The 13344-nt window shown below is 36.3% G+C and overlaps 1 protein-coding gene across 7 annotated transcripts in view; it reads left to right on the top strand.

Moving 5' to 3' along the window:
• ATG4C (autophagy related 4C cysteine peptidase) overlaps positions 1-13344 on the top strand; it is a 34285-nt gene that overhangs the window by 16906 nt on the left and 4035 nt on the right. For 4 of the 7 annotated variants that reach the window (XR_005294409.2, XR_005294410.2, XM_038413074.2 and 1 more), the window contains exons 6-10: positions 211-281; positions 2133-2269; positions 6128-6206; positions 6878-6954; positions 11166-11285. Coding sequence is in view for 4 of the 7 variants with exons in the window: in XM_038413074.2 (XP_038269002.1) it covers positions 211-281; positions 2133-2269; positions 6128-6206; positions 6878-6954; positions 11166-11285 (484 nt within the window). In the remaining 3 variants the exon portion in view is untranslated. Of the gene's footprint in view, positions 1-210; positions 282-2132; positions 2270-6127; positions 6207-6877; positions 6955-11165; positions 11286-12367; positions 12534-12581; positions 12587-13344 lie in introns of all 7 variants that reach the window. The other 3 variants (XR_006283159.1, XM_043520334.1, XM_043520333.1) reach the window with 3 other exon arrangements.

Genomic DNA, 13344 nt, shown 5'->3' with positions numbered 1-13344 from the left:
AAACCCCACAATAAAATAAATAAACTTCAATTTATTTTTATTTAAGGGATCCCCGTTTAAAAGGTGAACTATCAGAAACTGGAATATTTTGAAATTAGTTTCTTTTAAATTCAGGTTAATAGTATCTCTATAAAAATCAAGAATCTAAATTCAGTTTACTGTTAATTTCTTGAAATGAAATACTCTAGCAAAACTTTTATTTGCACTTAGAAAAGCTGTTGAAGAAGCAAGAGACCCTGAGTTACAAGGGATAACTATCTATGTTGCTCAGGACTGTACAGGTAAGTGATGTGGCTATTGTAGGTTTTAGTCAACTTTATAAGTGCTTCACTTATGCTTTACAGTTAGTGCTCAACAATATTATGATTTCAAAAGAAAAAACTAAATGCTATCAATGTGTTTTGAAAATCTAAAAATTGGAATCATGAGCTCAGAGTGGATATTGATTTCTGTACTATATCTTTTTGTCTTGATGAATCAAACATAATAAATGGAAAGGTTGGTAAATTGCTTGTTTGACATCTGCTTAGGATAATGCCACTCAAAATAGTTAGATGGAAAAAAGCATCCACAAATCTGGCTGGCATGTATAATTTCACTCTGATGACTTATTATTTGTTTCTAGGGAGTCTGTTGTTTTTTCTGCTAGGCCTACTCTTTAAAATAAATAAAAATGGTTTACATTTCCCTTCCCTGTCTTCCTTTTTCCTTTTGGTGAAGTGCAGAAAGTGTTAGAGATTTTTTTTAAAAACAAAAAACAAAAAAAACTGTCAGTAATTTAATTTATTATGCATTTTCTTAAATACTAAGCTGCCTTCTCTTTGCAACGAAAAGTCCCGATTCTTGCAGGAACGTGTCCATGGGAAAGTTAATGCACCAGTTTCTAGTAGTAATAAATCTGATCAGTTCAAAGATGTGATCAGTCCAATAAACCAAGCACTATGGTTACCTATTTTCTACTCTAACACGATGTATAAGACATCTCATGAACTCAAATGCTTTTAAATACTTGGTTGTTATCACAGGTAGGGTAGATTTGGGCTCTGGTGGATGTGCAGAAGTGGAGGGGTGACAAGGCAAACTAAATATGTAATAAAACTTTACACTAATGACTATGACAGTCTAGGCTTTCAAATGAAAGCATAATATATTGCTACTATAGCTATGTTCAGTTGCCAAAATTATTACTTTTTATGATATACTGTACCTGATCTTGGGAGATAATACAGGAATATCATTCCTTTCTATGATCAAGCTAGTTTTAAAGAGACATTCACAACTTAATTTTATATTGTAAACAAATTTCTTTACCATGTTACAATTAACACCTATGAGCAGGGGTCGGCAACTTTTGGCACATGGCCCATCAGGGTAATCCCTGTAGCCTGCGCTGCTTCCCGCAGCTCCCATTGTCCGGGAATGGCGAACTGCGGCCAATGGGAGCTGCGGGGGGGGCCATGCCTGCAGACAGTCAACAGAAACAAAATGTCTCGCTGCCTCTCAGTGGATTACCCTGATGGGCCACGTGCCGAAGGTTGCCAACTCTTGCCTTAGGGTATTAAAAGTGAGAGAATTTTAAAAATCTAATGTTGTCTTAATTTAAATATTGGAAGTGGGTTTTTTTGTTTTTATGTATTTCTGAGTGGAGGAAGTAAAACAATGGTATTTTTGTTTAACTCAGGATCTAATACTATATTGTTTGAACATTAATTTTTTAAAAAAGCTTTTCTTTGAGATGCATATTTTTAAATACAAAAGTTTAGTTCTAGGACCAAATTTTAAAATATCCATTTATTTTAAAACAAATAGAAGAAATGTTTCTCTCCTCTTTCCTACACCCTACATGCCACTTATCCAAACTGTTAAACTCAACAGTGTAACATATCTTTCTATAAAATGCCACTCGAGGTGAGGAAAACGTGATTAGTTTCTATTAATACAGGTTTTTTCTGAAAAACCATTCAATGTGGAGAGTGTAATTTTTTCAGAAATGTACAGGTTTGGTTTATTGTGCTTAAATATAATTTTGTAGGCATATAAAATTTTGTAAAAGGTATTCATATATATTTTACTTCAAAAAAAATTACATGTGTACCTTACTGATGCTCAAGTATATTCATTCTTATTTTCAGTTTACAGTTTGGATGTTGTCGATAGACAGTGCTCTTCTATGGGCTCTAAAAAAGCAGATATGAAAGCTGTAATTATATTAGTTCCTGTAAGACTTGGTGGAGAGAGAACCAACATGGACTACTTGGAGTTTGTAAAGGTATGAAATAAGAGTTCATTCTCTGTTTCAAACAGTAGCACTAGATATGAAAAGATTCTTCATGGTGGTAATCTTCTAGCTATTAAATGCATGGTGATGATTTTACAGTTGCAAGTTGTAAAGTTTGACTTTACAGATTTTAAATGTCAAAATTACAAGATCACACATTAATTGCAAATGATGTCCTATGGCAGGGGTTGTCAACCATTCAAAGAAGAGCCTTTTTTATTTTTGTCTTTGACCAAAATATTTCGAGAGCCGCATCACACACAAAGTGTTGGGGTGCAGGAAGGGGTATGCGGTGCGGGCTGTGGGAGGGAGTTTGGGTGCAGGAGGGTGCTCCGGGCTGGTGCAGTGTTGGGGTGCAGGAGAGGGTGGGGGGTGTGGGCTCTGGGAGGGAGTTTGTTGCAGGAGGAGGCTCTGGGCTAGGGCAGGGGGTTGGGGTGCAGGAGAGGGTGCAAGGTGCAGGGCTCTGGCTGGGAGGCTCTTACCACAGGTGGCTCCCAGCTGGCAGCACAGCAGGGCTCAGACAGGCTGCCTGCCTGCCCTGGCCCCATGCTGATCCCGGAAGTGTCTGGCTGCTGGCATGTCTCTGTGCGCCCCTTGCGGGGAGGGGAACAGCGGGTCTTTGTGTGCTGCCCATGCCCACAAGCATCACCCTCACAGCTGTGAGGACGGTGCTGGGGGCAGGGGCAGCGTGCAGAGCCCCTTCCCCCTCCCCCTCGCAGGGGCGCACAAGGACGTGCGATCAGCCGGCCACTTCCAGAGCAGCGTGGGGCCACAGCATGCAGGCAGCCTACCTGAGCCCTGCTGTGCTGGACAAAAAAAGTGTTCTATAACGTAAAGTATTGCAGGGTCAGAATAAAGAGCCACAGGTTGCTGACCCCTGGCCTGTGGTAAAGCAGTGATAAATATTTAATTGCTAAAGTAGTTTCCTGAAAAGACACTAATGCAGTGACTTGAATTACAAATATAAATACCATAGATGTACTAAATTATTATTTGTGGTGTCTTAAATGAACTTTCGTATTAACAAACACTTAAAAATATAAACCAAGCTGCTTATTTTCTTGTCTGTTTTTTTTTTTTTAATCTTTAAATAGCGAATATTGAAGACTACCAGCTGCACTTTCACAGCTTATTCCTTCTACCTCCTTTTTTTTCAGATTGAAGGGTTATAATCATTTAACCCAATTGACAGTTTTTGTGGCTTATTTCATTAGCTGGAGGTTCGGATGACTCTGTATGTGGAAGAAGAGAATGACTATTAATGAAAAACCCACCAGTGTATCAAATTTCAGGACAGAGCTGGGAAACAAACAGTTTAGTGTAGGGTTTTTTTGTCTGTCTTCTCATCAACAAATATTCATCTTTTTTAACTGAACACTTAAAAATGATCTCTAAGAAACTGGACCATAATTCTCATGCCCCATGAGCACATGTTGGTAGTTTGCTGGTTGAAGGGAAGAACTTTTAATTCTGTTCCTTTGTCTTTACTATCCTATTGTTAATCATACAGAATCATCCTTTTGAGTGCCGTCTAAATTTATATGATTGGACAGTTTAAGGAGCTGCTCAGTAGCATTAAGATAATCTGAGATGGGCACTTTTGTTACTATACCTATTTTTCCTTTCTCTTGACTATCTATTCCATTTTATCACAAAGTTTCAGAGAGAACTATGAAAAACTTTTATAGCCAAGGAGGAGAGAACTATGAAGTTTCTTATTTTAAAGTATGAAGTAGCTGTTCTGTCTTGATTCCTTTTTTGTGTGTCTAGTTGTTTTAGAAGAGCTTTTGCTCTTTGCTGGTTAGGTCTGGCACAGTGAAACATGTCTATGGTTGCAGACCTGATCTAAGAACCATATTCCCATTACAATACTTCTGAAAAAGAGCTTTGGAATCTCTGAATGTGGAAGCATCATACCTTTATTTGTAGGCTAACACACACACACTGCTTTTGCCTCTATTTTCATAAGGGTTTCTGATCTTGTGTGGTCACTCTTCTTTAATGTGGGCTTTTGTATTGGTGTTGACCATTGTTTTACTGGAAAACGTGCTGTCATTTGCAGATATATCTCACTGGGGCTAGGATAAAAGGGGCTTCAATTGCATGCATGCAATCATCCTGTCTTTATAATTCAGTGAAAGTGACTTAGTATCTTTGGTGTGGATTTAGGTATATGAAAACACAAACTTCCAAACTGAATTAAGTAAATAAGTGTTTACAAAGGAGTTGGCAATTTGTGGATGATAGTTGTTACTTGATTGATTTTATAATACCTTTATACAAGAAAAGTACCTGATTACCATAGGGAAATCAAACCTTTACTTTACATAAGTAGCTCCTGATTCAATTTTGGTGCACTGGAATAGGTTAAGTGGACATGGACTTAAACTGTTTTCTCCTCTTTATCTTATATGCATAAGCATGTTTTGTAATGTTTATTACCCTTTGTTAATATTTGAAATAAGTGGTGTTTCCTCTTCAGCTATTTAAACCACTCAAAAGTTGGTTTCCATATTGTTAATATCTTGGGTTAGTAATGTGATAGCTCTGCAAAAGTACAAAATTTTGTTGTTTGTTAATATTGTCTTTTAAGGCCAAACTTCTTGTTGAGAGAGAATCTTCACAATGTAATTGATGATATGCAATGGTCTTATCTTTAGTGGCTACAACCCTAGAAATTGGGGCATAAGTGTCACTGCCATTTTAGCTTTTTGGGGATGGAGAGACTAATTCCTTATTTTGGCCCATAATGGACATCAGAGTCCTTACCAGACGGTCTTCTATTCCCTGGTATCTGCTATTCTGGGGGAGAATGGTTCTCCCTCTCTCTCTCTCTCTCCACTTCTAGAGGTTCCTGCATGAGGGGTGACACGTGTACTTCTGCCAAACCCCCTGCTGTTTATCCTCTTCAGATAAACATATGATGTTTCTCTTCGAAACAGCCACACATTAGATCAGAGGGGTTTGGTGATCAAGAGGCAGCACTGGTGCACCTTTCTTACCGTCTCTTGTCTGTTAGGGTAACTGCTTTTAGAAGCAGCTGCAGCCTCTTCCTGTGAAGTGGGGCTTTTATCTATGAACTGGATGGAGGGGCTCAGTGAAGGGCCACTGAACATAACACTATAAAATATGTAAAACTTCATGCCAGGCAACCTACAGTGACTCCCAACTTTTGTTATGTTACATTTATTCTCTTCTAAACTGTCCTGCCTGTCTTTAAACTGTGAACACCTCAGAACAGATCGGGGTTATCCCTTCTTGAATGTCTCCCAGCATGTGGTCAGTTATGCCAACCACAAGCATTCAAAAAATTTACTGAAAAATCATGATTGTTGTTTTTTTTTAATATCAGCCTTATTTGTCTTTGATCTTTGAGTGCTTAAAGCTTACATTTCCTAGATTTTTCTCCACAACTACAAGAGCTAGATACATGTTTTAAAATTGAGTACTGAAGTTCTAATATAATTGCATGACTCCAGGAACTGGGGCTTTCAGAAGAACACCAAATCATGAGACTTGCAATAAAACTGTAAAAGTTGGCAACACTGGGCACTTCCATAAGTCATTCACCCTGACCTCACTCTAAATCATAGAATATCAGGGTTGGAAGGAACCTCAGGAGGTAATCTAGTCCAACCCCCTGCTCAAAGCAGGACCAATCCCCAATTTTTGCCCCAGATCCCTAAATGGCCCTGTCAAGGATTGAACTCCCAACCCTGGGTTTAGAAGACCAATGCTTAAACCTGATGGTCAGGAAAAATTAATGAATAAAGTTACACCAAGTTACTTTAATTCATCACCTTCTTCTGTTAGCCTTTAAATCTGAATTATTTAATATTTTGTTGGCAGGGAATTTTGAGTCTTGAGTACTGTGTTGGTATTATTGGTGGGAAACCTAAGCAGTCATATTACTTTGCTGGATTTCAAGGTTAGTGTTTTAATAAGAGATGTCTCTTTAGTGTTTTCCTTTTAAAAGCTAGAAAGTTAATATAGGATCAGTGGGAAGCAGAATGATTAAAATAGCAAAATGAGTACCTTATTAATTCATCATATCTGCCAAAGTCCAGGCATTTGTCATTTGCCCCACATAGTAATTGGATTCTGTAAAATGTACATTTAATTTCCTTTGTTGCATAAACAAGGCATAATTTATCCGTTTCACCAAACTTTAGAAGCCTTTGCTGCTACTGTCTGGCAGTTCTTATTTACATATTTACTTTTTACCAGTTTAAGTAGTGCTAGTTGATGCTCAAATGACAAGCAATATATTCTTCCTGTCAGGATGAAGTAGCACAATACATTTTTCATATGCAAACTCTAGAATATAATTGTGTGTTTGTAAAAGTAATTTTATCACCAAAAATTAAATGACAGTCTCATCACTTTATAAAAATTCTGCTTATACAAGCATATTTGATTATGCAAAAGTTAATCTGTCCTGCAAAAACCAATGCTTCAGTCAATGAATATCAGTCTGGCAAGCAGTTACTTGCTGGCTTTTTTTTTTTTTTTTCAGCTGTTCTGCATAGAAATTGGATTGTAAGCAGTGTAATAATAAGGTGTTTTTTGAATTACTTGTCTTTTGTTTTGTCCTTGTAGATGACAGTTTGATTTACATGGATCCTCATTACTGCCAATCTTTTGTGGATGTCAGCATAAAGGATTTCCCTCTTGAGGTAGTGTGGATAAAGAGCTGGTACTGTTTTTTTCCCATATGAATCAAACACTAATTATTTAGAGCTGTTCTAGCTATCTGTATTTTTACAGTTTTAGTTATGTTATTTGTCAAATTTTTGCCCTTCTTTATAGACTTATAATCAACAAAAATGACTAAAAGTTAAATACTTGATGGTGGATTTTAATTTATGATGTACTTATTACTTCATTTATCTTTGTCTGTATCTTGTTATATACCAGAAACCCTCCACAAATAAATGATCATGCCACTAAGTAATTTTCCATTATAGACAGCTAGGCAGTACCAGCGAGCTTAAACATTACACATGGGTTCTCTTAAAATAATAATAATGAATTGGTGTCAGAAATGTATGTTACAGTGTAATAGGGTTCAGCTTTGTTTTGAACTTTCGACTACACAGATTTACCCTCTGTTTCTTTGATCAGGAATTTTCAGTGTGTTGTCTAGGCAGACTTGATGATTACTATTTCAGTACTGTTGTCTACTCATAATTGCTTTATAGGTCATTTATTTAGCTTTTTAGATCAGAATTTTCCATTGTTGTATTGCTTTTACTGATGTCTTCTATGCTGTTACTCTCAACAGATTGTTTGTTGTTGTTGTTATTATTATTATTATTTTTAATCAAGTTAGCTCCATGGATCAGTAGCTTTCAAGGACTTGTCAAGTCTGAAAGTGTAGTTACTGTTTCTTTTTTTAGCTATGGCATGCTGTCTCGTTCAGGTTATAGTTAACGCATCTTGTCAGGCTCTGTCTAGGTCTTGAAAAATCAGACTTTTACATTAGTATTTTCTCCCCTTGTCCTCCAACTCGCATAAAAAAAAAAAAAAGGAATAAATCCAGGGAAAGGTACTAAAGAACTGCATTTACAAGCAGCCCATAGACAAGCCAATATGTCCCCAGTACTCATGCTAAAAGATGTATTCAGTACAGCAGTTTAAAACTTCTCCTTCTGGATCCTGTGATGTCCAGCCCTTACATGAACCTCCAGCTTCCTCTGAATGACACTTTATCAGCTACGGAACCCATCTGGGACCTGCTCTTGTTCACTTCATTGCGCACCCAGGGTTCACAGCAGCTTGCAGGATCAGGCCACTAGAGCATAGAGCTGGTCTCTAGACTGTAGTTTTTAGCACTGGGGTTTTTCAAATTAAAAATTACAAAACCTAAAACACAATTTCACAAAACCACACCATATCTGGGGAGGGAGGAACATGTGCCTGCCCCCTATTAGTTGGTACCAGCAGGGTTCTGTGGCTGTGATGTCACCAGTATAATGAATACAATGGTAACACTTAAAGTTTTGCTGCAGATACTTGCACAGGGTTGGAGGTGGGGAAAGAAATACTCTTTTAAGCTTACGTGTTGTGAGTGCATGCTTTAACCTGCTAATTGGGGAATTCAGCACATTTTTAAACTGATGTCATTTAGTTAAATGTAAAACATAAGTCAAATGGTTTGTAATGAAGTATACAACTATATTGTGGCCCCAAAGCTGCTGCTATATAACAATTGGTTTAAAAACAGAGACAAGAGCAGGAATTATTTGAATTTCCTTGTCTAATACTATTGTGAGTAAAGTGCAATTAACATACCAACTTCAAAGAGGTAACATGCTGAAGTCAATCATAATATCTTAATCAAAATATTATCAAATAGGGTGTTTAGCAGAACTGTTTGGACACCTTTTAAGCTTATATAAACATTTGTTAATTTTAAAACCTAGCACGGGGTTAAAACAATAATGAAACTAATTTTAATGTTTAATTTTAACAAGATGCTTTAATTAAGGTGTCATGTAGTCTGAGATTATAAAGTTCCCACTAGAAAACTAGTGGTTCTGAATTTAAAAAGAAATATAGGTCATTTTTATAGTCTCAAGCAAAAAAAATGTTCTATACCTAAAACTTTCTTCATTTTTTAGTGCCCTTCTGAGGTCCTCAGATGGAAGTTGGTAAATGAGCTAACTTTATTTGTATTAGGATAGTGCCTGTAGACCCTAACTAGCATCAGTGTCCCATCCTGCTAAGCACTGTGCAAGTGCATAATAAAATACAGTCCCTGCCTTGAAGATCCTACAGTCTAACTAGATAAGAGGTGGGAGTCATAGAGCAGCTCAGGGAGCCAGGAATGGAACCTACATCTGTGGGCTCCTAGTCCAGTAATTTGTGCACCAGAGTGTGCTGCTGGGTGTCATTAATATGAATTTCCAAATAATAATATACTTTAAATGCATTTTGAAGATGCAGAAGCTGCCAGCTTGTCTTGCTCACTTCATATTGCTTTTCTGGATACAGGATCGTGTATCGGAAGGTCATGCTTGGTGCATTGAATAGTAATGTATGAGTTGTCCAGAAGTGTCAGAAAGTAAACAGAAATTGCTCTCTTAGGGTGGATAATAGTTTGTTAGCTTTCACTCTAGGAAATATTTTCTAAACTGACAAATCGTCCAGAGTAAGTTGGAAATCAGTCCACACTGTGTTGGCTTCTAGAATCCATTTGTTGGATGAGTGAAAAAAATATGCCTATCCACTTCTCTCTGTGGTAGTGACTTTCACAGCATTAATAAGACTTCTCCTGAACTTTCTACAAAACTAGTCTTAGGATGTTCCACTACCACCTTTAATGTTACTGTTAGAATGCTTTTCTTAAAGCAGACTCCCAATATCTAACTTTGATTAACTGTGAACTGCGTATAATATTTGGGCAGTATTAGGGAAAACACAATAAATAGGTATCACAGTCTTGCAGAAATATAACTTGCTAGTCTTTATTGATTTTGTAACTAAATTTAATGTAAAATGTAAACTGTTTTATTTGTAATTGGACCAGTCAGTAGTAAAGAGCAGTACATGCCAATAGTGTACAACTACCACAATGAAACACCTTAAAATTTTATGTAGCAATCTGTACTCTTGCAGATCTGCTTTTTACCGAGTTAAAAAATGAAAAGAGGAAGGTGTTAGGAAGAGGGATTCTATACCAATAGAAGTATTGGATATTACCTTGCTTGTTTTCTGTTTCTGTAGAGCCAGGTTGGAACTTAACAACTGTTATTTTGACACAAGGATGAGCTAACTGAGTTTGTGCCTGATGCCTAATTTCACATTACTTCCTTTCATGTCGGAAGTACTCAGAGAATAAAACTACTAGTCCAGTCTCAGTAGAACATGAAATGTGAAGCACTAAGATTTGTTAGATTTAAATACTAAGCTATTATAAAAGGATTATTAGTGATTTAATGGAGAGTCTGGGGTCTGGATAGCTCTGGGTACTAGTAGGATACAGAGCCTTACCCCTTTAGATCACTGACTGCAACCTAGATCAGTAGTGACCAAATGGTTTAACCATCAGGTGGCTATACTGCAACATGTGAAATCAGTTAATGACTTTTGTCCAGCTCCAATAAACACGAAACCAACAACTGTTACCTATGTTCAGTCTCCATGCCCATTTAATTACTACAGAGCGTGAAGTGAACTACCCTATATGTATTCTTTCTAGATCCAAGTGAAGTAGCGGGGGGGAGTTTGCATCGCTATTGCTTGTAGTTGCCATTTCAAAGGCTGTCAATGTATCGTCTATCATAAGAACAAATTTTGCATTTAAAATAAAAATCCTTGGGTGTAAAATATGAAGTGGATTTTTGTGCTTGTGGTATATTGTAGTACTCAGCCTTTTTTTTTTTTTTTATATACCCATTTCTCTTGCTAATGAAAATACATTCCATCATTTCTCTTTTAGGGAGGTGTGGGGAAAAGGGGGAAATGGGAGGTGGTGGTAAAGCAGTAATTGTAAGAGTGCAATTACTGCTACAAATGCACTTTGCAGAGGAGCATTCTCCTTCTCTACCTTGGGAATATTCATAAAATGCTCTCTAGGGCCTCCAACTTTTGACAGATTTCACATCCTTTTTTGGACTGGCATTAATGTGGCCTAATGTGGAAGTTTGGTAAATAGAATATAAACAGTACTAGGTTATATGGTCTTATGAATGTCCAGGGGTGAAATAACTTGAATGTTTTGGGGAACAGAAATAACTTTAAAAGCTTGTATTGGTTTTAGAGCATATGTGGCATGGTGAATTATATGTTAAAACCATTAATAGAAAGGCATATGCATTGATATCTGTGCCTTCCTCATGTCTTTAAAAGATCTTTTAAAATGTTTTTATCTCCATAATTGCAGTCATTTCACTGTCCTTCCCCAAAAAAGATGTCATTCAAAAACATGGATCCCAGCTGTACAATAGGATTTTATTGTAGAAACATGCAAGACTTTGAAAGAATTTCTGAAGAAATAACTAAGGTAAGTGTTGAAATTATTAAATTGATATCTGTCTGATACTGTTGTAGTTCTTGATAGTGGGTATGTACTGTATATATTAAGGATAGAAAATATAGTCTTATCTATGCTAAATGGAACCCATCCTGTTCTAGAAATAGGGGTTATTGATGAAGTACAAACATACAAGAATTCTAGAATATTTTTACATCCCATAATATGAACATGTAAAGTCGAAAAGGAGAATAATTTCCGTAATTGTGTGTTTGATGATTGCTAAGAGAAGACGAGTATGAGAGAGACTGAAACAAACTAGTGTAGTATCTGTTATGTATACTCAGTATAAGATTATTCCACTAGGTGGCACTATTGAAATGAAAATATTTTTGCGGACAGCACCTTTTACAGTCATTGGATTGTCTTCTACCTGAAGAGGAATTTTTAAAATGCAATCCATCCCTTGGAGATGAAATTTTTAAGAAATGGAAATGTTTGAGCAAAGCAAAACTGTGCATTATTTCTTGTTAGTATAAGTGCTTTTTTGATTACATTTAAAGATAAAGTAATATTTTTATGACTTGGAAGCATTGTTTTAAATTGGCAAAGCAGTATCATCCAGTAAACCTGCCTAATCATGTCCATTCCACTTTAAGAACATAGGAATAGGTTTATTTAGGTAGGTTTGAATGTAATTGACAGATGTTTTCTGCTAGACTATTGCAGTGTATGAATGCCAATAATGTGATACAGTGCTAATGTGTGTTGTGTTAGCTATGGTACCAAACAACCAAATGTTTTGGTTTTTTAATCAAAAATTGCCTATAAAAGGATTCAGCTATAACAAAAGATGCATCACAATATTAATACATTTGACATAATGGTTTTCACATCTGTGCAAGGAATTAAGATTTGTACAACACTTAGAAAATGCAACTTTCTATGTAAGTGGTAAATATTTTTATTAGATAAGGTATGAACCAATAAGTAATATCCAGATTTTAAACTTGGTAACCACATATAGTGGTCAGTAGATTTTTGATTGATGCTGAAGTTCTTTTTTTTTTTTTTTTTTTTGTTTTTGTTTTTTGTTTTTTTGTACGATTCAGACATGGAGGACTAGAAAGTAGATTTAGAGGACAGGAACTCCAAGCAATAGAGACATGGAATGAAAGTTTATAAAGAAAAGTTTCATTATGTTTAGTTTATCTGCCCTGCTGTGTTTGAAAGGAATTTTAGGAACGTGACAGAATAATGAATGAAAAATTGAGATATGTAAGAAACTTCTCATTTTTTTCCCATTGTTTTCCTCTTAAATCTCAGGCCAGGTGAGTTTCTCTCCCCATCCATTTGTTGAATGCTCTGAAACAACATCTAGTTTAATGTCAAAGGAGCTGATTTTAGTCTTAAAACTATTTTACTAGCATTTTGGATTGGGGCTCTTTAATATTAATATGATATCAATGTAAGTATACCCAAAAATAGATTATGTATTTTCCGAAAAAATAGGAAAGTTTTCATATGAATATTGTGTGAAGAACAATCCTACTGTCATCCTTCAGTCTGCCCCATCAGTTTGTTCATTTTTCGTGCTCTGCCTCTGACTACTACTTTTCTATTAATTTATTATCACTTTAAGAGTAACTTAATGCCTTGAATGGTAGCACAATGTACTTCCAAGTGGGGACACCCAGGTTAGGTTAATGAAGGACTTCAGATTCTTGCTTCTTTAGCAAGTGAAGTAATAGGGTTCTGTAGACTCAGCCTCTGAGACTTGCTGCTACTGGTTTTAAAACGCAGTGTAGATATATCCTTGAAATCACAAAAAATAAAGTTGTTAATCTTTGAAAGTAAATTACTGACCATGTACTTTAAATTTTTACAAAAATTAAGAAATGTAGCTAAATTCCTGTTCTGGAGAGAGAGAGCAGTGGTTCTCAGGCTGCAGAGCTGTTTTTGTCATGCTTTTGTATCATCATCATCATCATCATCATCATATCATTCAAGCAATGATACTTCTGGTACAGGATAAAGCTTTCCCTGTGTGCAAGAGTGTGTGTGTGTGTGTGTGTGTGTGTGTGTGTTT

The sequence above is a fragment of the Dermochelys coriacea genome, chromosome 8 (genome assembly GCF_009764565.3).
Source record: "Dermochelys coriacea isolate rDerCor1 chromosome 8, rDerCor1.pri.v4, whole genome shotgun sequence".
In the NCBI taxonomy this organism is placed as follows: Eukaryota; Metazoa; Chordata; order Testudines; family Dermochelyidae; genus Dermochelys; species Dermochelys coriacea.
The sequence above is the reverse complement of the archived record's forward strand: the minus strand, read 5'-3'. Positions and strand labels throughout refer to the sequence as shown.